Genomic DNA, 25,112 nt, shown 5'->3' with positions numbered 1-25,112 from the left:
GAGTAGGCACTGCCAGGAAGCAAGCTTAAGCCAAAAATACTACAGAAAAACACCGAGCAAAGAGAGGATTAACAAATACCATGCAAAGTAGTAAAGAATTAAGAGCAACTGAAATATTTAATTTTTATGCCCTCTTGCTATAGCTGGTATAAATTGTCATATTAACCCAAGTAACATGCACTGATTTTCCTGCTGCAAATACTGAGGGTTGACTCACTTTTAATGTGGAAAAAAGAAAGGTCACCTGAGTGATAGGCAGGTGTGTAGGAATTAATGTTGAGGTCTGAGTTTTGCTTGCCTAGACTGCCTGATGCATACGTTTTGTTCCACAAAGTACGATACAAGTGTTAATCACATTTAATAAGCTTTTCCTGAGATGTCCTGGGAAATGAGGTACAAAAATTAAAACAGATGTATGCTGAAAAGCAAATATATTTATTATGCACTTTCATATACACAGGGATTTTCGCTTAATATAATACAAGGAATAAAATAAAAATTTTACAATGTGAAATTCATTCAATGTACATTAAAGGCTATTTACAACCCACTCCAGGAAAAAAACAGTCTATCTGCAAACCAAGTTAACTGAGAAGTTCAGATGGGGAATATTAAGCAATACAGATGTTTGCATAGCAGAGTAACTGAGGAGGGAAAACACCTTTTTATTTTTAAATAAATGGTAATGTTTTCAATACTGATCACAGAGAGGACAAAAATGCATCATTGTGCCTCTACATCTCTTAACGCATTGCTCTTTTGAAGAGTTTTTCCACATGCATACAGTATTGATGCCAGTGTCCACAAAACAGTCTTTTCCCTAGCTTTCCCATTAGGAGATTTAGGTGTCTTGTGGAGGTGACCTTGGGAGGACCAGTGAAATGTGATGATGAGAAAGAGGATTCATGTTTTATTCAGGCTTTTTGGGTCGGGAGAACCGGTACATTGCCAGAAGCAGCTGTGCTGAGTCACAGCTACGCAACTCCATTCGCCTCCACTTGATCGCGCGGATGTGACGGAGCAGAGCAGGACAGAGAGGACAACGGGGGAACAGCGACTTGCCTTTGCACACAGGAACCTCACAAATGTAGAGATTAAGAATCACACACGACAGCAATGTGGAATTACACAGACCTTCTGAGAAAGTAGATGCTTTAAAGCGATTCGTGCTCTGTTCCAAAGTGATGTTCAAAATCCGTAAGCATTGTTATTTTCCTTCTGAAAATGTTTTCAGCAGGTCTACTTTCTGCTGATTTGGATATGGGGTTTCCCCACCAGCTGTTTCAAATGTAAATACTATTCACACAAAAACCATCAGGCTATCTATAAATGGTGGCCCCTTGTGAAACTGGCCATATTTTTACGTCCTCTGTCCACAAGGTGCAATTAATAACACAATAAAATTAAATAAATATAATCCCAATGACAGTCAAGGTCAGTAGAAAAACGTTAGCATTCAGGGATCCCTTTCTACAGAACAAAACATACATCTAACAACTAAGAAAAGTTTTATTCTTGCACAGCATTGCAAATGGACTGTACTTGAGGTTTGGAACAAGTTTGCTGAGAACATTTTGGTACTATCTCTTTACCGAGCCACTCTTAAGGCCGTTTTGCAAGACTTCTGTCATGTCTATTTTATAATTGTCCCACAGGGACAAGAATTCAATACATGAAACATTCAGAATAATCAATATTGCTGTGTGTCAACTTTTAACATTTAATCTTACTATGCACTGAATGCCTGACTATAAAAGATTCTTTTTACATTTAGTAACAAGTGAATAAGAATGGAGGTGCAAGATATAAAAAAACAACAACAACAAAAACCCAACACTTCAAAAAAATATTCTGATGACAAGAAAATGTTATGATAAGACACTGAGCCCTTTAGTGCCTTAGAATATGCACTACACATACATCCAGGGGCCATTTATCAAAGTTTAGGGATAGCCACACATCTAGTTAATCCTCTATGAAAAATAACCTCAGCTTTCTATCTTCTTATTTGTGGAATGATCAGAATTAGAGTATGAAAAAGACGAATCTCAAGCCTTTAGAAGAAATACTCACGTATAAAAATAGGCTTATTTTCTAAAGAGCAAGGCTGTGTAATGGTGAATAGTAGAATATAGCTTGCATTTTTAGGAGAAAATAATCACTTGTTTAATTCTATCACTCAGAGCTGTGCAAATAAGATATGCACATTCAAAGGAAAAATTCATTCTGTTCACTTGCACAACAATGGGCTTGATTTTGCTCCCCTTTATATAAGTAATCTTTTTCTGCTGTAAGAGTGGGAAATTGTTTTTCTGTTACCTACATATGGACTACCCAGGTTGCTGACCAACCACACACACAGGCACTACCTAATCCACCAGAAGCAGCAACCACATTCATACAAGTTTGTGCTTTAAAGAGTTATTGTCTCAGGACAGGGCTAACTCAGTAATCTTCGTCCTCCACAGACAACGGTATCATTAACCTTTTCTTTCTCCATTATACTTTCAATGCATATTCTCTCAGCCTAACAAAGCTTCTGTATTTTCTGCGGTTGGTTTTACCGACACATTCTCAATACAGTCCTCTGCCTTGGAAAAATAAAGAGCTGTTTCTAATGTATAAAGATGTACATGAAAGCAGGAGCAGACCTTTTACATTAGCACCTAAGAAATACCCATATTCAGTTACCTCATTACCATAACAATAACTGAGGCTATTTAAGATCAGGTGTCCAAGACCAAATTTACCCATCGCTTCCCGTGGTCACAGGCTGCCATCCAGATTTGATGCTACGGTACCAGACACAGAATTTTGTTTCTTAAAAATCCCAAAGATACTGCAGATGGCTGCAGTTTGACCCCTTTGCTACCACGGACCAGCTATTACAGAGACAGAACACACAAGTACAGTATTTATAAAATACTGCTACAAGATTTGTATTTCTCAAGAGGACTTCTTGAAGTACACAGGAAAGACTGACCATACGTTACACCAATGCAAATGTGACACACTGTCTGCTTTTTTCTTTAGCCACAGGAAAATAAATACAAAAAGCACTGCCTTTTCATACAAAGTTCACTGTGGCACATGCACTTCTGCCAAGCGTTCTGGAAATCAGAAATTCCTCAATCTTACAATTTTCAGCTGTTGTCAGGGAAATACCGCGTGTATCTTTCTGCAATTAAAAAAAAAAAAAGTGCTCATTCTGTGTATTAAATATAAAGTACATAAAATAAATTTTTGAAGCACAGAGGGTAATACGGAGAAGGCAGCCTGAAAATGTAGGCACGTTACAGTAATTAAGGTAACTGTACTGTGGTATAATCACATTCTTGAATTTCCAGGCGGACTAAACAAGCATTCATTGGTGTTTTCATCAATGCTTTCATCCCAGCCAGCTGATAAATCATTCGGAGCAGAAGCACTTCTGTTCGTGGCATCATGGAACTGACCTAAAAACACAAAACAAAACCGTGAAGTTTTGAAATATTCCACCATAGATGCAGCGCTGTCAGCCAGGCAGCTATGTAATTTCTAACTCAAGTTAAAAGCACACAACAACATACCAATGACAAAAAGCATTTCCTGTCTAACTCAAATCACGTGATGGATTTCCTGTGCTTGCTACCGTCCAAAACAGCTACAAGGATCCTGCAGCAAGAAAGCCTCCTGAATACAGCTTAAAAGAGGCAGCCAGGGAAGGAAAGCTGGTCCTCAGGTGCTCTGGCAGGGTATTTCTGGTGTGATTCTGCACGTGTGACTAATGCACTCACCGGTCAGGGAAATTACTGCTTTTGTGCTCCAGACATGGCAAAAGAGGAGGTAAATTACAGTCTGAACTTGTGTGCAGTTAATAATGCACACAAGTTGTTTTAAACTTCTGTATTTAAAATTAAGCTACGTGAAAGCATTAGAGAAAAGCAAAAGAAAAAAAATTAGTTATCCATCACCTCATTATGCTTAATACATAAAATAAGTACTTCAAAGAGGAAAACCCCTGACTTTGGAAAAAAGCCCTATACGTTCCTGGTAAAGCAAAGCTCAACATGAGTTTTAAAATTATACACAAAACGTGTTTTTTTTTTTTTTTTTTTTTTTCCGTGTTTTCTACATGTTTTAAAATCTACACCGATGAAAAATTCATCAAAACTCATCAGCTTCAAGGACACAGGTTAAGTTGAAACAATACATTTTAGGTCAGAATTATATACAAAATGTAACATGAAAGCTAGCACTGAACATCAGGCACCTGTGTATGGAGGTAGGAAAAAACAAACAAACAAACAAACAAAAAAACTCTGTTTTGGACAGGATTTAGAGCTGTAGGAATCTATAGCCCTTTTGACTAAAATTTAGGGTCCATTTCCATTTTTACACCTGCTTACCCCCCCCTCTCTCTGCTCCTGTAGTTCTACCCCTTCGCTTTTGTCTGCTTCACAGCTCACCGGACCCTTTGATAAATAACACAAATATTTGCATGTTACAAATGTGCAGGCTCTATTATGTAGCTTTGTGAAACACTGTATTGTTTCAAATATTTCAGTTTAACCAAAATAGGAATCCCACAGAAACATTTTAAGAGTCCAGCACAATATCTCAACACTCTGCAGTTCACAAGAGATCCCAGGTACACCTGGAGAGATGCATTCTGTTAAAGTGAACTCAATTTCTCAGACATTTCAGAGAAAAAACAGAAAATGTCAACATGCTTTTGGCAGCTCAACATCTCCCATTTGTGCATTCTGTTCCATCTGCAATTGCCCTAGAAACCTGCAGTCTTTGGTGGCCTGCAAGAGAAGTGAGTCAGCTACCAAGAACATTCTGGTTCTACGGAGCAGCAGTCTGGTCTGTAAAAATGCAGTGTTTATACAAACAAAATGTATGTTTTCAGAAAAATACAAATAAGCAATGAGAGCTGCATACATTTCATGTATGAAGATGCTGCTTCTTTGAAATTCAAATGGAAAATACTACTTATGAATACATTCCAAATACCCCAAAAAAGAAAAATTCCCCAGGATGAGACAGAGAAATGGTTCTGTTTTAGCTGATTTCCTTACTGACAATTCATACTTGAAAAAGCTACATAATATTTATTTTTCAACATAAAATTTAGTATGGGAGAGAAAATTAGAAATCAAAGTGAACTCCACTGATTTTCAGCTCATACTTAAGAATTGCAGAATGGTGAGGAAATTGAAAACAGATTTGTACCTTGCTATGAGGAATGTCATCTCTTTGTAGAAGGTTATTTCACAGTAACAGAAATATAAAATTAAAGCTTTAGGGTAGCTTCTAAACTTTCACATTTGTGGATAAATTTGAGTTTTCACATTCAGAATCCAAATTCACAGAAGTAAATCTGTTGCCTGTAACTTGCAAGAATCTTCACAAGCTTCCCGAGAAGCATCTTTGTAAATATGATTAATTACTCAATATAGGGGGAACTGCATGAAATAATGAGTGTATCTGAAAATACCACATAATAAAATTCCCAGCTATTCTTATACTGGTAAAGAAAATTCCAGATCAAAGCTACATGAAACTTAGCATTTCATTCAGTAATATACTAAAGACAGTGGGGCAAGATTTAAGCATTTGGAATTCAACAGAAAATACATTGATAAACCAATTCATCCAAGGCTGATGTTTTTAAATTACAACCAACCAAATACTTGTCATGGCTTTCATTAAGAAGATAACTATGATGGTAAACTACAATGAAATGTATTTTGAGCTTACTTCAAACACACAGGATGAAATACATGCATTTTACTCCTTCCTGACTAGATAGTTTACCTTTTATAGTGGCGTTTCTTTCTTGTAGTTGAAGCTTGGGTCACTACCTTCAATCTGAAGTTTTAAGGCTTGCTTAAGGCTGAGTTCTGTCTCTGCGGGAGGGTAGCCTTCCAGTACCTCCTGATGCCCTCTATCCTGCACTGTTCGTGGGACAGAAACCCTACCAAGAAAAACCTGATTGCTTTGAAGATGATAATTGGGATTCGTCATAATTCCGTTTCTCTTCTTCTGCTCCCCACTCTGTTGGTGAATTAGGAATTGCTGCTGAGATCGGCCAATTTCTTGCTGAGCTGGTGGGACCAAAATTTTGCACTGTGACTCTGCCGGCATTGACTTGAGCGGCACACTCGTCCCAGATTTGGCAATAGGTACTCGTTTATCAAACTGAGTCATTTCATACTCTAACACTTTTGGTTGGGAGGAACCACTTTGTTTAATTTTTTTTCCAGCTGATCCAGACTTGCTGGAATTGTCCGTTCTCCCCCCTTTGTTAGCTTTAGTTGATTTCAAACTAGGTTTCACTTGGCTCCATTCAAATTCGCTACTTGGTGAATTGTGATTTTGACTTAGGGAATGAGTTGTGGAAGAAGGAGAAACAATAGACTGCCTACTTCTGCTGCGTGGCAGGGAATGCTGCTGGATTTGTTCGGTAAAGGAGAGGCTATGGAAACTATCGATGGGCACAGTCTGAGCGGTTGCGGTCGATGATGTGGTACGGAGAGAAGAATTTTTGGAACTTTTCAGGGAATTATTTGACAAAGATGACTTCTGACGGTCAACTGTAGAATCAGGTGACTCTGAAGGAGAGCTGAATGCATGAGCAGGCCCATTAGATAAGCCACGCATACTAGGCTGCATATCTCCACCAGTACTCCCTGAACTATTTGACTTCATTGTTAATGACTGCATTTTAGAAGAGACCGACTGTAAGGGTTTTTGCTCCATTGTGTGGACTGGAGACGGAGTACAGCCATTCAGAGTAGATGCACCATATTTTTCCAGTAATTTAATAATCTGAGAATGTCCATTTTTAGCTGCGACACGCATAGCAGTGCGCCCAAACTGGTCGGCATGATTTGGATCAGCACCATGCTCAAGTAATATTTGGACAACATCAATGTGCCCTTCTTGGGCTGCGATGCAGAGTCCAGTAGCACCTTGGTTACACGTATGATCAACCAGAGCTCCATGCTCGATTAGAAGCTGCACTACCTTCACATGACCTTGCCATGCAGCAGACTGCAAAGCAGATCTCTTCTCATTATCTGCAGCATTCACATCGGCATGGTATGTTATCAGCACCTGTACCATCTCCAAATGGCCCTGCCAGCAGGAAACATGGAGTGCTGTTCTTCCTTCGGCATCACTCGCCTCTACGTTTGCACCATTTTCTAAAAAATACTCAGCCATCGTGAGCTGGTTTTCTAATGCTAAAATATAAAGTGTTGGCCGGCCATCAGCATCTTTGTAGTTTACATCTGCTCCGTGGCTGAGCAGTAGTTCAACTATATCTCTGTGACCTTCTAAAGCAGCAACCCGAAGAGCATTTCTCCCATCATAGCCTCTCTGATCAATGTTGGATTTGTTTTCCAGTAATATCTGCACACAATCATAGTGACCTTCTTGTGCTGCTAATATGAAAGGTATACGTCCATCGTTATCAATTTCGTTTGTTCTAGCACCTTGTTCTATAAGAGCTTCACATATCAACCTGTGACCTTCAAAAGCTGCCATATGCAAAGGTGTCCAGCCTGCATCATCTCTATGATTTTCATCTAGCCCCCTGTCCAGCAGAGTCCGTACTACTTCAACATTGCCTTGTGCAGAGGCTATGCTCAGAACTGTTCTCCCTTCACTATCAATGCTATCAACAGCCGCACCCCAAAATAAAAGAGTATTTACAACTGAAGCGTGGCCCATGGAGGCTGCTGCCAGAAGCGGCGTACGACCATTGTTGTCCGTGTGATCAACATCTGCTCCTCCTTCCAGAAGTAGATCAACAACGTCTACGTGTCCTTCATAAGCAGCTACCAGCAGCGGAGTCATGCCATCTTTATCGCAGTGGTCGACCTCAGCACCCCGGTCAATCAGAAGACTAACCACTGAAGCATGCCCCTTGCTAGCTGGTACGCAAAGCGCAGCGACCGACAGCGCAGTCCTTCCGTCCACATCCTCGTGGTTCACCTCTGCACCATGGTCCAGCAGGTGCTCCACGATCTCTTTATGCCCCATGTATGCAGCTGCAATCAAAGCTGTTCTGCCCTCGTTATCCGCTTTATTAACTTCAGCACCATGTTGGAGCAGGTTCAGCACAATATCTTCGTGCCCTCCCCAGGCTGCTGCTCGCAGCGCTGTTCGGCTATCGGCATCCGCACAGTCCACTTTGACTCCGGCATAAAGGAGCGCAGAAACTACCTCGGTGTGCCCACCCCACGCCGCAGACCGCAGCGCTGTCCAGCCATCGTGATCGGTGTGGTTAACATTAGCCCCGCATCCGATCAAGCAATTCACCACCTTGGTATGCCCCTGCCGCGCAGCGAGGGTAAGTGCTGTTTGCCCGTGCGTGTCTTCTACCTCTAAATCCGCTCCCCTCGAAACCAGCAAGTTAACGACATCGAGGTTGCCGCTGTACGCCGCGTTGGCTAGGAGCGTCCTCCCGTTTGAGTCGCACTGGTTGACTGATGCCCCGTTGTCTAACAAGGTGCGAATGGAGTCTTCTCTTTCCAGAGCCTGCCTCACGATGCAAGACGTGCGGTCGTCTTCGCTGTTGACATGAGCGCCGGCTTTCACCAGGAGCTGTAACACTTCTTGTTCTTTAGGAATGAGGGTCGACAGGGAGTCTTTGACAGGCGTGCCATTCCAGATCATCCACAAAGCCAGCTCTGAGGTCTCTAACTGTAAATTTGAGTTGATTAGATGCAGGGCAAATTCTTGAGCTTCTAAGGGCGTTAAATCCTTTGCCCGGCAGGTGTAGCTCATCGCCAGCATTCTGTGTCCCTCTGCTGCATTGCACAAGTATTTCTGCGTACAGTGCTTTACGTCCAGCAACCACTCCGCAAAGCTGTAATGAAACAAGATTTTTGTATTTCCAAGTCCATCAATGAGGACTTTTGACAGGACATCCAATTTGCGTTGAAAATCCTCCATAGTCAACGTCATATTTTTGGTCCACACTGCATGATACAATTCTGTTGTGGTTAACGGCCTGCAGGCTGCAAGAATCACATTGAGAATAGGCTGGACTTTTGCAAACTGTTTTCTCACAAAAAGTCTCTGACAGAGCCAAAGGTATAGGCCATTTAATGTTCCCGGAATATCACGGATCTCTCGTAACATAATAAAATTCTCCACAACTCCATCTAGGACACGTTCCAGATACAAAAAGCAACCGCTGCTTTTGATGTGGAGCTGATTCAGCATTTCTGCAGTTTCTTTTGTGAGATGTTGTCTCAGTGCTTCTTCCTGATCTAAACGATGTAAAATATACTGTTGCACGTCTTTCACAATATATGCCTTTCGTAGATCATCCAGACTTATTTTTCTAAAACCTATCAAAAGAGAAGAAAGTTGTTATTTATTTTTGATCTGGTTTCGCTTAACTTAAGTCTTTAAAAAAAAAAAAAGCAAAAAGGCATTTTGGGGTAGGGCACACCCACCACAGTATGTTTTGTATGCAAACATACTGAATGTAAATCATTATTAATAGCAGAAAACACTTATTTTTAATCCTAATCTACTATAAGCAGAAATACATGTTACTAAAGACAAACATTTTAAAAGTGACTTGAATCAGACATTGTGTGTCTGCCTTGGACAATACTAAACACCTAAGCAAAAAGAAAAATAAATGAAAAACAGAACTGCAACTGAAGTGAGATTATTAAGTATTATTATTTTATTAAAGGGATAATACTTTCTCCAATGTGGTTAACAGTGAAATTCCAAATAATTTTCAGCTATTTAGATTAAGACAACCATTATATTAATATAATTACAGAAGATACTATTTACACCTGGTGAATATTCTTGAAATGAACATAAATTACTTTAACATGATCACCTTAGTTTCTTTTAAAAGCCTTTATGATGTAAAAGAGAGAGATATTCAAGAACAGCTTAAATGCCTTTACATTTCTGTGCACTAATTATCGTGTATTTTTTCAAATAAGGACTTTTAGATAAACACCCCAGTTCTTTGGTAGCTGAATCACTGCATAAGGAAACAGGCTTTCTGATAGTCATAGGATCCCATTGTTTTTCCAAACTATTTACTCTTGAGAAGAAAAAGGGAAATTTCATATATGCATAGCGTGTACGTCTCCTCCCTACATGCATACACGTAAAACCCCACACCCTCTTGCAGAGTAAAGAACCCTGCTCATACAAACAGGTGAGGAACAGTCTCCAGGGCAATTCCAGTAGCTGAAAGCCCTAAAGAATAAGGCGGAATGGAATATGTGAATGGCATTTCAGTTCCATGGCTATCTCATTTAAAGCACTGGTTTTGATAGTACCAAACTGTGTGTTTGAGGAATACCTACCTTCTTTGTTTAACAAAACATTATGTTGTCTGAATGCTACTTTTCTGAAAGCTACAGGAAAACTGCAGAAGACACAGACAGAGTGTCTTGAACTACTGAGGTTAAAACCATATTTTATGCCAAAATTATTCCTCACTTCTCCAGCGACAGGCTTTAATCTCATCCTCCAATGTAGCAGCTTGCACACATTTCCTTTAGAGTCAGCTCATCTTGTCAAAAAAAGCTTTGCTTTGCAAACCAAAGCAGTTACTAACCCCCAAATTATATTGAAGGAAAAGCAGCCACCGAGCAACCCATCCAATGCAATCTCAGTCCTAACTTCATGGAACAAGTAATTGGAAGTGACACTCTGAAGAAGGTCATTTTCAACTCTATGTTTTTATTGGATTAAAATATTCTGTGGATCAAATTGCTCACTCTGTGAACTTGTTCCAATAATTGAGCTTTGTTTCTTGTTCCTGAATATCTTCAGCAGAGGTTCTGAACATGATGTCCAGCTCCTTCTGTTAACTATTTAAGAGTTAAGTCTTCCCAAGCACTGTACAAACACAACAGCCTAGAACCAAGATGCCAATTACAGTGATGTTACTAAAATAGTAAAAGAAGCAGAAATATATTAATTATGGTAGCACGACAAATCTAAGAGGACTAAATCGATAGAATACAAAAGTATGCTTCCCCTCAAAATAAAATCATCGGACAGGATAATTCTGCAAATGCTAAGACCACACTAATGACATTATAGACTTGCAGATTTTTGAATGCAAGGGCAAGGAGGCAGAAAATAAGATCTGGGAGGATCTCTCTATTCTAGAGGCATTTTTTAATGTCTCTCCAAAAAAAAAAAAAAAAAGAACCATCTTTACCCATCACAATTTGTTACCACAACTTCAAATAATGTCCTAACTTGACCTGCAGAATGGCATAATTCACTGATTTACTGTTCATTTGGTTAAAATATTCTGTATGTAACTTTGTAAAGCCCATAATTCATGTACAGAAGCCAAATAAGAAACATTGCTGAGTAAGGACAGCTGGTGCCCTCCCATTCTGCCGATTCCAAGCTTTCCTTTCAAGGAAAGGCTGCTTCTGCGAGCTTTCAGAAGACAGAAAAGCAAAAACAGTGGAGTTAAAAATGAAGGACTGCTTGGTGCATGCATTCACAGTCGTATGCGTGTACAGAGCTGTCATCACACAAGCGTTGCTTTGGTTGTCTCGCCTCATGTGTGCAGGCAGCAGCTCTATTTTGCTCAATTCAGAGCAAAAAGCAACCAGCACAATCACCTTGTAGTTCTTTAAACTCCTCTGTTAAGAGTGAAGTAAACACTTCTGCGAGTCAGATCTGTATCTGTCACTTGGCTGAATGAAAATAAGCACAAAGTTCTGCAAAATCCTTCTCAATGTGTCTAGTAATAGGTGACTCTCCTCACGACTCTCCTAGCTCTCACATCAATTCCATGCCCACATCTTTCCTGCTCACCTACATTTCCATATCTAAGTTACTTTTATTTTTAAATAACTCCAATGCTTCTTCAAGTTTTGCAGTGGTTGATTTCACTTCACCCCAGCAAGAAAACCCCTGACAGACCCACACAACAGCAATCCTAAGACTTCAGCTTATGCTCTGTGTTGACTTATGACCGCTCTTCACCTCCCTTGACTCTCAGCCTTTGCAAGAAAAGTTGCAGAGTCGTAACTGCTCAAACATCTCAGATCCCATACTCGTGCTTCAAAAGCACAAAACTATTCCTTATCTTGAAATGTCTTGAAATACCAATCTCCATTTTGCTGTTCAGAAGGGGTAGGGAAGTCAATAAAACCATTTTGGACATGATCCAAAAAATAAAACCAGCCCAAAACCCCAAACCCCTAAATGCTCCAAGTTTTTCAAATGTTCTTCTTAAGGAAATCCTATATATCGTATCTGAAGAGAAGATCGTATATACAACGAACACACTACAGCCATACATGTCTTCACATGTCCTAAGGACAAAACATTCCTTAAGGGCTGGGATTAATAAACTTCCATTGTAACAGGCTTTTGAACAGAAATTAACTGTTATATTTAACCACTGCACCATGCCATTCTACAATAAATACTCCAAGGAAAGTTTTACGGATAGAAAATATTAAAAAACAACAACAACAACAACAACGATATTCTTGTTGTTAGCTTGAAGGAGTAGAACAAAGCTTTTTTTTTTTTTTTTTTTTTTTTGCCCAACCTTCTATCTAAATGAGCTCATTTTACATTTCCAAACAAAGATCTTGCAAACTTGCTTTTCCACCCTACCAGACACAATAAGTCACTTTCACGGACAAGAAGCATCAAAACACTAGGAGAAAGTTCATTTTGTTTCAGATGCATTCCCATGAACTACTTAAGATCAGCAAAACAGGAGCGCAGCAGACAGAACTTGCAGTCCCACGACCCTGCTTTTTGCATTGCTAAGATTTTTCTTACAACACATCACTTTCAACCCAATGGGAGCTCCAATATGGATTTTCCTGATTTATTAAATTCCTGGCAGTTCTGTAAACAAATCAGTTCCAAATGTATTTCTTGGCAAGGTCTGGGGTCATTCAAAGAAAAAAAAAGTATCTTGGTTATATAAATACTTTTACAGCATATCAACATTTTCAAACTTTAATAATAAAAATAAGCTATTAACTAGCAGGTTCCACTAACTACTTAAAAATAACCTTCAATTTTCATATCCTTAACAAAATATATTTTATTGCATTAAAGTTTTAAATACACTTTAATATTTTTCATTTAACTAAACTGTTAGCTTTGAAATAATCTAAATGATTAAAACCATGGCAACATTTAGGCATTAATAATTTACACTGCTGATCTAAGTATATAGTAAGATCAGTATTTCTCTGGCTATTTATGTACATCTGCTCAAAAAGAACAATGTATCCAGCACAGTAAATGCACCTGAAAACTGCAGCAGCACCCTTAGTTTTTAATGCATTCGCAGCGTACTACGTGCTACAAATTGCATTGCATCTACCACAGGTGCTAAGAGATATTGGAAGAGTCTTGAGGCTGAATTCTGCTGCCGTCACTGGTCCATGTCAATGCATGGAGTTTTATTTTGTTAGATTTACTGAACTACAGACGTAATTTAGTCTTGCCTCTTTAATTACAAAGCTAAAAAGCTGAAAATGCACACACAACTTTTTATTAAAAAAGAAGAAACTCCCTAGCATCAAATTTTGAAGCGTTGATCAGAAGAGTGAGAAAAAAGGAAACAGTAAATAATAAAGTCATGTTTTCCTCCTAACGGAAAAGAAAACCACCCTTATTTCCCAAGTCTCCTGAATGATTTTTTTCAAAACAAAACTGCAAATAACTTTTTCGCAGCTGTAGTCATAATATAGGAGTAAATTTTATAACTATATAAACATTTTAAAATCTATATAAATTATCCTGTATTGTCAAAATCCATCTCCTATAAAGACTTTAATGTAACACAAAACTGCCTAAATAAATTTTAACCTACAATGAAAAATTAGAGGACAACGTAGTTGTTTTTTTTTTTTTTTTTTTTTTTTTTAAGCAATCTCTCCCAAAGAGGTCTCATGCCATTTATACTCTGGGCAGCTGATTTGGAAAGGTTCGGTTCCAAATCAGGCAAGTGATTTGATTTGGGGATTCAGCACTACAGCTACCCAAGCAGCTTCAATAACCAAATAGTCTGAATCTTCTGGGTGCAGAAAAGATGGTTTGTGATTTTTATTACATTTTCCTTCAGTTTTCACATTTTTGCTCAGTTTTTAATTTTAGGAAATGCTACAAGAATGACCCTCCTCACCTATCCAGATCAGAACTAGCAAATTGCAAAAATTGCTGAGACCCATGCTCCTAAGGTTTCCAATCCAGAGCAAGTCTGGATAAATAAAATATCAGCTCTTAATATCTGTAGGTCTGGAGTTGCATGATAGACAAATACAAGAGTGAGAACAGCCAAAAGGTCCGCTTTTGCCTATAGATAAGTTGAAAAACTTATCTATAGGCAAATCGGAGCTGCCTCCGATGCTAGAGTGAACCCTTTCATGTCCATTTTTCAGTCTTTTTATTGCAGTTTCCAGTATGTAACGTTATCTTCACGGTAACTATGACTCTGTGAGATGTGTCATCTGCATGGGTTGTACCATGCTGGTGCCTTGTGCACAAGGAATTTGTTTGATCAAGAATGTCAGTGTTTAATTGAGGGGTACAATCAAGCCGGATGCCACAGATAATATCTTCTTTAAAGATAAAACAAAGAAGTACATGCCCATTAAAAAGCCTCTTCAGACCACTGAATAGAGCATTTGTACATATGCAGTTCTGCCTGTTTATCTTTATGTTGTTAAATGAGGAAATATCCACTTTTTACTCAAATTTATCTAAATAAAATTGCCGGAATTTAAAATGCCTAAATTATTTTAAAGAGGAAATTAGTTTTGCAAGAATAGCTGCTTTACTTCCAATATTTATCCTCTTTTTAGGGGAAACAGTTTAATTATCTAGTTAGCTGAAACATAAAAAAACTATACACATTGTATGGTCTGTGCCACTTTCAGGGCAGATGTTTTTTGAGTTATTTAGAAAATAAAAGAAAGAAAACAGGGAAGAAAAGGAAATAAAGTTTTCTAAAAAAAAACTGTAATAAAAGGATTGAAAAGACTGTTTACTGCAGCTGCTTGACAGTCCACACTTGTTGCCAAATGATAACAAATGACTACGTGGGAGATTATCTGGACAACTATGGGCACTAGAAGGAAAACAGCTAAATTTGGGGCAGAAGTCTGTAAGAAAAGCAGGCAGGCATGATGTGGCAGTTGGTGACAGTGTACATAGAAGAGAAGTCAGGAAGACACGCGTTATCTGTTCCCCCTCTTTTTTTACTCAGTTGGCTGGCTTTTGCTCACTGTGGAGGGTGACCGCAGACTCATGCAGGCATCAATTTACATTTGGTTCATATTTTTGAGGTTGTCTTTGCAGCCACAAGAGGCAAAAACTATTTTCTTTTTTTTTTAATTAATGAAAGCTGAGAATCTGGAGTAAGGGGAAAAGTCTGTAGCACATTGTGCTACTACAGAAACTCCAAACACACAGGGGCCACGAACACGGGGCTGCAGCAGAGGCAAGCACAGCTATTCAACCTGCATAAATAAGTCACCAGCAAAAGGGAAGGAATGAGGACTAGAATAAACTCCCCTCCTTTCTAGCAGTGGCAAGATGACGGTGGATGAGGAAAGGCTGGACTCTTTCTTCCATGTCATGACTATTTTTGGCAGGAGAGATGCTTGCAGAGCTCTCGCCTGTGTTCAACACCCAAAAAAGAACATCGTCGGGACCAAGCAACTGCAGCAGCCCTGCTCCCAATCATTTATACCACATGCTGACATACAGTCTTAGCTCTCATTTCAGCACTTTTGTGGAGGAAGATTTCACACTTCAAAATTATAAGTGAAACCTGATATAAACTGACTTATCAAATTAATACTGGCTAGTATATATTCCATACCTTACTATAACATTTTTTAGCAGAAAAAACACCAGATGGGACTCGTTTTCCTAAAACAATGCTAAAAGGATTCCAATCTATCTTACGAAGTTAGAGTGAAACTGATTTTTTGTGCCAAATGGAAGAAACATCTGAAGAAAACGACCAGTGACTACATTAGCGTTACACTTGCAACCATTTACTGAGAAACTGGAAGCACAAGAAATTCAGTGTAATGGTGTCCCAGAGTACAGTGCAAATTACTGTGCACACCCTTTCTTCTGTCACAAGTACAAAAAATGCTCATGGTAAATCTTAAATTCTGCCTGCCTGTCAATTAACTTTTTTTTTTTTTTAAGCTCAGCTAAAAGTAAACATTCAAATACCACAAAAGAAGAGAAGAGTTTGCCCCAGAAGTGTTAACAACAACCTATCCTTTGCAGGCTAAAACCAGAAAATCAACATTATCTCAAAGTTTGCAACACAAAGTTGCAATATATATGTGTATATTTATGAAGTTAACAGAAGCTTCAACTATGTTGCAACATCTTTCACAAACTTGAGTATTGGCTGTAAACAAGAAAATCACCCAGAAGTGCACTGCTAGATGTAATGCCACAGTTTGCTCTCATTTTGGGAAAAAATCCACCACCATTTCTTACAAATAGACCCTAAAATTTAATCTCAAATTGGGTCCAATTACTTTGGGATTCATTCTTTCTTTTCTGCACCTTTTTGCACAGTGAAGATAGCATTATAATACCGCGAGCCAACTCCCTTTACACTATTCATCAAATCATTTGCTGTGGAAATGAGAAATTAACTCATTCAAGTTAAATTTATTTTAAAGGCATACCCATTAGTTCTGCTGATTTTTTCTGTCAAGAATTCCATCTGGAAACATACTTAGAAGACAACAGCAATTTTTTAGGACTAGCCTGAAACATTATATGATTCAATGGAAAGGAAATAAAGCTGCTCTGAAGAAAGTTTTGTCTGTTTTTTGGCAGTGACAACGTATCTAATCAGCCAAGCTCTGACGAAACTATTCCCATATGAACTTCCAAAGGAGCCCTATGAAGTTACCCCAAAGTTTCCCTTAGTTCTCACATACTCCCAAATACCAGTGTTCGTGTCTGCTACTGATTAATACAGGACTCCATTCCAGAATGCAATTATCACATTGACCTTTTGCCACAGTAGAAATGAGCAAGCCTATGGGGCTGTGTTCTATAATCACATTTTTGTCCTAATTGTTGCCTTAACACACACAGGCTTTATACATAGGCCTGGAATCCAGTCTAGATATTGCCCTTTATTGCATTTCAGAGAACGTCCAGTAACAATGTCATTATAGTGAAGAAACGTTTTCATGACACAGTAAAGCCTGGATGAAGAAGTTGTAAAGAATTCTTTACCACACCATCTTTGCCAAAAGTATACTCTAAGAATCCACATCGACAGCGTTACCCTCTCAAGTTGCACCTTCAAAGGTTATTCACTGCTTTCTGAAAATAAGGGGAAAGTTTTTAATGGGAGATGAAAAAAATCTTTTGAGGTTGTGAGGAATGGGCGTATACAGCTGAAATACTTATGTACTTACACATCACCTACACTGTTTCAAAGCTTTTTAGAACTAGCAAAGCAAGAAGAAAACTCAAAGTCACCAACAGTTGTATTGTGGACATAATTTACCTCTGAATTACTCTGACGATTTAAGCTTTCTGTAGGTCTCAGTAAACTGGAATGCGAGGTTTTTAGAATTACCATTTTTGCCACTGCAGCTTTTTAGAACTAAGCACGCATTAGTGTTTTCAACAGACACCAAGGGTCTTGAGGATACTAGATCCTTATTCCGATGCTTGCTGGGGTCTGCACTCACCTGTAAACATTTTTGTAACAGCTTTGCTCTGCTTGCGGGCAGAACATAGAAGGAGCAACCAAGGAGGGAAGAACTCAAAGTGGCCAGCCAACAGCTCTGCTATCGTCCCAGATAAGCTTGTAGAAGTCTGTTCACCCTCAGAAACATTGCAGCCCTCATCAACTGAGTCTACAAGCAGGAAGAGGCTCTGCTGAGGGGGCTTCATTCCCAAAAGAGGAAGCAGAATGCACCTGGAAGGAACATGAAACAAAAACAGTCTTAGATTTAATAATGTATTTATTAATTGTCATATAATCATTAAATTAAAGCTATGATCAACCTAAAAGGAAAGGTTATTTTTAAATAATCTAGGCAATTTTCTACATGGTTACCACAGAAAATATAGTTAGACTGAACTAACTAAAGATAGCTTGAATAGTCTGTGATGTAATTCTTGCTTAGGCAATATTACATTTTTATTAACTTAAAATTTATAAGAATATTTTAAAACAATGTAACATGGTTCAGTGCTCATTAAAAGACTTTGAAAAAATTTGTTTTCATAAGACAGAAATTACTTGGCCTAAAATTTAAGAAGTTCATTACTGTTGTCTGTGCCAAACCTGCTATTATTGCTTATCTGAAGCTAACAGTAAACGATAGCTGGTCATGAAATAGAACCCTAAATAAAAGACATCTGAAACATCAAAACTCAAAGAGTTCATGTCTGAATGAGCAAGTTTTACAAAGAACTGAATTTCTGCACTTGTAGTACCGTACGTTAACAAATTAAATGTAAATTAATTTAGTAGCAAACTGAGGCTGGCGAGGTATTATTTTTTATTTCTATTGAAGTTGCCACGTTCCCATTACTGAAAAAGGATTATCTGCATTCTCAGGACACCAGCACCTGTACTAATGCATCTCCATAGCTAATAACCAGAGTTCTGTCTCATCTTTACATGTATTGTCGCCATCTTTAACGGTACTCCTTAAAATATATATAACTGCACTTACACATAACTGTCATGTGCCTACCTAGTATTTCCATGCTGCACTACTATTTTGGGGGATGCTCCATTTAGGCTCTTAATTCCCACTGACTAAGTTATCTTTAAATACATTTAACAAATAAAGTTTGATTTGATAGTAAAAAGACTCAGAAAATGAAATAAGGAATGAAAAAAAAATAAAAAAAAATATATATATATATGACTGTTTCCACTCTTTAGCAGACTTATTATCTGCATGTGTCCAGATGGCATCCAAATCATAAGTACTTTTTGTTTTACTCAAGGCCATAATAATCTCCTTCCATTTGTTTTACTGAACAAATTTATCTTCAGAACACTTTGGCCAACACATTAATTATTACCTACCAAGCATGCAAATTAGAACACAGGCAAATCTTGCCTGTTAATGGAAAAACACATCCAGAATCAGAAACGATTCATAAGCACTGCTAATAGAATGTTATTTTCTGGTTTTCTGACCGAGAAAAAGACAAAAGGCAAACGCAGTGATGCATCCTTGATAGTAACAGCGGGATCGAGCAGAGCCAGCTATGTGGTCTGTTCCAGCTGGATGAAATGTTCCCAAAAGTATAAAAAGGAGATAAAAAACCTGAAAGCATTCTGAAATTTTTTAGTATTGGATGGACTTATATCCCTAACATTGGCCTCCCATTTTTCCAGATTCACAAACCTACTTTGGGTTCTTTGGTACTTCCCCAAAACCAGCCACTCTTCCAGAAGATGCCTGCAGTACAACTAAAATCACTGCTCACCAAGACAGGAACTTAAGCAGCTACCAACTTACGGGGCAGGAAATTAAAGTAGCCGTAAGGTCAAAATTGCTTTCCAAAGCAATGCCAATCCCACAATGAAAGGAGGTAGTTGAAATGACCACATTTTCCAGCACTTCCCCAAGCAGAATGCTGCCTTGTCCCCTCAGCTATTAATGTCAAGGCACTTTCTCTGCAACGTTTCTCTTTCTATCAAAACCAATATTCCTCTCACATCGGTCTCTGCATGAAATTAGTTTTCAAGAACAAACGTTACTTTGAGGTGTGATAAAATGGTAATGGTATCTTGAAATAAAATCTCACCTAAAATCTGAGTGACCCTCCTCGAACGCCTACAAAATACCTTGGGAGCATCTGACAATGTTCTTGTGTTAGTACTTACCTGGTGGGAATACCAAGAAAAACTAATTTTATACTGCTGAATTCCTACAGCATGCAGCAGTTGGCTGCAGCAGGTCAAATCAAAAAGTTCATCCTGCCTCCAAATAAGAGCAAATGTCTAAGGAATAATGTAATAAAAATAGTGCAAGCACTACACCACATCCTCTCAGATCTCTCCCAGACTGCAGCAAACAGTGGTTGCAGGTTCTGAAGCTTCACTGCCACTAGGAAAAATGTATGCATACACGCAAACAGGCATGCATAAAATGAGGCATGATGACTTCAGCTGGCTTACAGCTGTATTGTGAGAAGCATGGCATTGACAAGACATTGATAAGGCGTTCTGTGAAAGTGCCCTTAGGAGACATTTGATAAACTTCTGTTCTGTCTAGACTTCTTGTATCTCTGGGTTCAGGGTAGATGCCAAGTAACATAACAGGGAAATTCTTCAGAGATGGTAAGTCTCTGAAGCCAAAAGTCCTGTCATGTTTACCATAATGCGACTTAGTAATCCCCACTTCCCTGCAGTATCTTGCTTGCATATGAAAATTACATCAATCAACACAGAATTAATTAAAGGACTTCCGTGAATGGTGATTCATCTACAGATTGCTTAATTTGCACAGTGCAACTCAGAAGATGAGAAGTTGATTTCCTCTACCTTCTGAAAGGATAACAACAGCCTTATCTTTAAAACTTTTACATCTAATACAGGCCTTAAAATGGTTCTCATTACATGACAACTTCTTGCTACAGAGTATTTCTGAAATAGAAATCTGGATTTAAAACACTAAAATGCATTACTCTGTAGAAATACAAAAGTTATAGAGAAAACAGCACAATTAGGTATCTTAAATGATGGGATTCATCTTAATGGCAATGTAAAATAATGACTTATTTATGCAGAGCTAAGATATTTTCTGTGCTCTCGAGCAAACTGCGTTCTCAGAACAATGAACCGTCCCACAGAATTCTTCAGGATTGCTACTGAATTAACCGAACCCACACAAATATGATTTTCCACATATGGAAGGAATATATAACAGCAAGGCTGAAGTGCTGCATATGATTATCCTTCAGATTTTTAGCCTGGATCCACAAAAATGCTGAGCCACAGCAGAACAAAGTAGCAGGATAGCGGCAGTGTCCACAAAGATTGAAAAGAGAGTCCCAGTGGAATGCACATACTTGTTAAACAAAAAAGGAAATATGCCATGTAACAATGGCATGTTAATGTAATAATGATGAATGAGCAGTCCTAGAAGCAGAAGGAATGATAAAGCTTCATTTCTTATGAATGTGCCCTGCATCTGAATGACTCTGGTGTGTCGGGAAGTCAGAGGTATCAAAGAATGTAAGTGGGGACGCATCTGTTACAGCACGAACAGAGCTTATCCCTCAAGACCCCAGAAGGGTCCCTTTTTCTCTAGCCAGCTGCCAGCATTCACTACTGGCAGACACACAGAGCAATTGTACAAAACTCATCTCCTGGGCAAACCAGAAGGAGCAAGAAGGAAGAACAAAGATCAAGTATTTGTCTGAGTTTTTGATACTTCTGTCTGAGTGTTTGCTACTTTTACCAAAAGACAAAATATTTCAAATTTCATAACGATACAAATGAATTCGGACATTCTGTTTAACTACTAGTACTGCTCTTACATTTCTTTTTCTACATCAATATGACATTTCTTTAAAAGTTGCCTTTTGAGACACTTCTTTGCTCACACTTTGTAGCTGAGCACTTCTGTTTTAGTTACAGCCACTGACACCATGACAAACCATCAGAGAATTACATGTGATATACATAATGTCTAATGGGTATAATATGTAACATTTACAAGCTTTGTTCTTTTTGAAGAAGACCTTTAAAAAGGAGGCAGCATACTTATCTTGCACATATTCAGAGAGGAAAAAAAAAAGCTATAGTTAGGGAGCCAACTTCATGCAGCCTAATGACTGGGGATGCACATTGCCCTCTAGCAAGGTGCTTTGCACCATTTTGCACCGTGAAACTGGTATTGTGTAGGCAGACCAAAAGCCTAGCATTTTCACCTGTGTTACAGAGTGAAACCACTGCCCTGTTCCAAGCTTTGCTGTTACAGCTACTGGACACCAGCACAAGACAAGTAAAGCAGTTCTTCCCAAAGTGGTATTTCCAAATGCTGCTAAATGCTCTGCAGTGATGGCTACTGATGCCTGTCTGGCAAGGCTGCTACTATATTCTCCTTCAGCAAATCTGTCTCCTCCATTCTGTTATGAGTTTTAATATTTCATTAAATTGGCATTCTTCTGCTTGAGAGCACCAGCACCCTTGCTGCAGAGATCTCTACATACTCTCTTTGGAAGAGCGCTGGTATTTCAAAAAGGAAAGCAACAGACATTGCCAGTGAGACAGTCTCCTTGTGGTATTTACAGTTAAGTTGATACTAATGCCACATCACTTGCATCTACGCTGACTCACAAGAAACCATACTCCCAGTAGGTGATCCCACAGAGTACCGGGAAATATCTGCCAACTTCAGAAAAACACTTCCTTGAGGATTGTAAATATCCACTGAAAAAAAAAAATAATAAAAAAATGTGGCATAATACATTGAAAAAATAAGTTTGGCAAAAATTGAGCTGATTAACTGGTATCAGCAAAGTCGTATTGAATTTTACCTGAATTTATTGTTCAAGTGGGCAAAAACTTGCCAACAGAACCTCATAAAACATTCACCTTACTTGAAAGGCAGCACACAGTGCTGTCCTTGCCACAATATGAGTGCCTTGCAGAATTTGCTACAAAATTAAATCTGATTTAAAGAACTACCAAAGATTAAAATAATGACAAAATATGTCTATATATATACCAGATGGATATATTTATGTAAATGTATATAAAGTTTAATAATACCCAAGTGTATAATAAAGCAGACATTTTTTCAAACACTATTCTCAATCTTTGGAAAAAGCAAATGATCATTCTCCTTACGGGTGACTTACACCAACATGATATATCAAAGCAGTTTGCTATACAACTTTTATGGCGCTCATTTCCATTTATGTTGTATCAGAAAATAGAGAAAATGAAGTATATTAACAGTGAAACTGTAAGTAAGCCAATTAAGTCTGCTTTGCAGTAATTTTTGTCAGCAACATAAGAAATTGTTTTGATAAAAATCATATGCAGCAGCCCAGCTGGAATCCCAAGCACAGTAAGCAGGAACCTGACTCTGTCTCTGTTGTCTCTGAATCAGGTGTAGCAGAAGCTTCATCTTCCCCAGGGCACAGCTGAAAGGAATTACATTATACAGACACTGCAGGGGGAGCCCAAACCACTGCAAGGTACCTAAAGATATCTAAGGGCACAAAGCTGCAGGCAATGGGGCTTTTATGAGTTCCACTGCTTATGGAATAAACATAAATGCTTTAAAATTTAAAATTCACTTTAAGAATAGAAGACAAATTGCAGAATTCCAGATTTTATCATCTGTACTTACAAAATTTCCACAAGTGACTGCAATACCCCACCTCACTCCCCACTGTCTCACAAACCCATTTGTATATTATAATCCAGTGGTTGGCTAGCAGACTGTAAACTGTTAAAACTGTGTCCCATGGTTTGTAATTTGCATTTAAAAGAATGAAGCCGGTGAGGATAAAGCTGTTAAACATTGTTAGAGACTTCAGCAAACGCATACGTAAGCCAGGAACTGAATTTTTCTCTCTTTTGTTTTCCAAACTGCATAGGAGGACACAGGTCACAATAAAAGAGGCAAAGGTAAATTTCACTTCTAATAAAATTGACAATTCCAGCTGCTCAGCTGATGAAATATTAACCTCTCCCTGAGAACACTTTCAGGATTCACACAGGGAAAAAAAAATAGACACGAAAACCAGTATCTTCCCCAATTACTTGTAGTACTGTTTGTAGATTAGTGAGCTCTACCTTGTCCTGTGACAAGGCTTTTGTGTGTCACGGACCACTGACAGCAGCAGCCCGCTTACCTGGATCATGAGGTATCCCGACTAATGATTACACCAGTTCTGAACTACAGGTTGTGCAAAATTCTGATGGTAAAGTCCAATAGCTGCTCCCTGTCAGAGTGAAGTTACCTGCCTTGATTTTGTGTGCACACCTGTGTACATACTTACTCATTTGGTCAGATGACTGAGGTAGCTGTTCTGTCACTTTTCAGCCTGATAAAAGCATGCCTGCAAGTGATTACAACTTTCTGACTAAATGCAATACAGGAATTATACACACTCGTGGACTACAGCGTAATCCAGATTATTGTTTTAAGTGAATTATTCATTCACGGGCTGCACAGAAAGGCAAACCAGCTCTAGCAGGTCTAACCAACTGAAGGTAGTCTTAGGAGAAAAGAAAGCCTTATGAGGCAAGGAAGCAGAAAAAAGGCAGAAAGCAGAAAAGAAAAAGACACTGAGAATCACTCATTAGGGAAGCTCCAGTGCATGCATGTAGATTTGGGGCCTGGGCTTTTCAGAGTAGAGAATTAGAAACAGCAGGCAAGGCTTGCTGTGCAATTCAGCACCTGATTCTGCAGTGTCTTCTGGTAACCTGAATTTTATCTGTAATTGTAAAGCAGATTTGTAGTCCCACGAGGAGAGCACAAAAGCTAGCTCCAGGGTATCCGGCCTGACAAAAGCAGAGTTTATCATACAACCAGCACCATCAGTCACACACAAACAGGGCATGCTGGACCCCTACGTATTGATTAGAGACCTCCTACTGTCTCTTACAAATAACATAGGTGAGGTTTTTTTCTATAAAGCACTGGCAGCCAGTGGATCTACTGGCAGATTTGCTAGGTAATTCACAAAATATAAACCATAAGAGCAAATATTTTAGTTGTATTAGTTGGAATGCCTAGAACAGTTTGCACACAATTCAGATGTTATACAAGAAATACAACAGTGGCTGAAAATCAGTCACATCTGCTACCACTAGCACGTTGACTCTTTACATATTTTTAAACAATGCATTCGCCTCATCTGCTTACACACACAACATGTTCTGATTACTCAGAATCTGACATACAAAAATCCGTGTCCCTACCAAAGGCACAGAGGAGGAGCGTACAGGAAACCCTGCAAAGAATTTCCTGAACACACAGTATGGAAAAGGAATTTATTTTGCACAAACTCCCAGACCTATTTCTCAGCAATTGAGGCCACCTAGCCCACTCTCTCGCACACGGCTGGAGCAGCGACAG

General features: G+C 38.7%; 1 protein-coding gene across 3 annotated transcripts in view; it reads right to left on the bottom strand.

Moving 5' to 3' along the window:
* Positions 1-414: 414 nt before the first annotated feature.
* The window catches only part of ANKRD50 (ankyrin repeat domain containing 50), a 63,166-nt gene continuing 38,468 nt past the window's right edge, over positions 415-25,112 (bottom strand). For all 3 annotated transcript variants that reach the window (XM_005015559.6, XM_027456820.3, XM_027456821.3), the window contains exons 3-5: positions 17,730-17,959; positions 5,803-9,350; positions 415-3,455 (exon numbers count right to left, since the gene is read on the bottom strand). In XM_005015559.6, the coding sequence (XP_005015616.1) occupies positions 5,806-9,350; positions 17,730-17,959 (3,775 nt within the window). In that variant the 3' untranslated portion in view covers positions 415-3,455; positions 5,803-5,805. The remainder of the gene's footprint in view (positions 3,456-5,802; positions 9,351-17,729; positions 17,960-25,112) is intronic.

This window comes from Anas platyrhynchos, chromosome 4 (genome assembly GCF_047663525.1).
Source record: "Anas platyrhynchos isolate ZD024472 breed Pekin duck chromosome 4, IASCAAS_PekinDuck_T2T, whole genome shotgun sequence".
Classification (NCBI taxonomy): Eukaryota; Metazoa; Chordata; class Aves; order Anseriformes; family Anatidae; genus Anas; species Anas platyrhynchos.
This window is presented reverse-complemented; position numbering and strand designations above follow the sequence as displayed.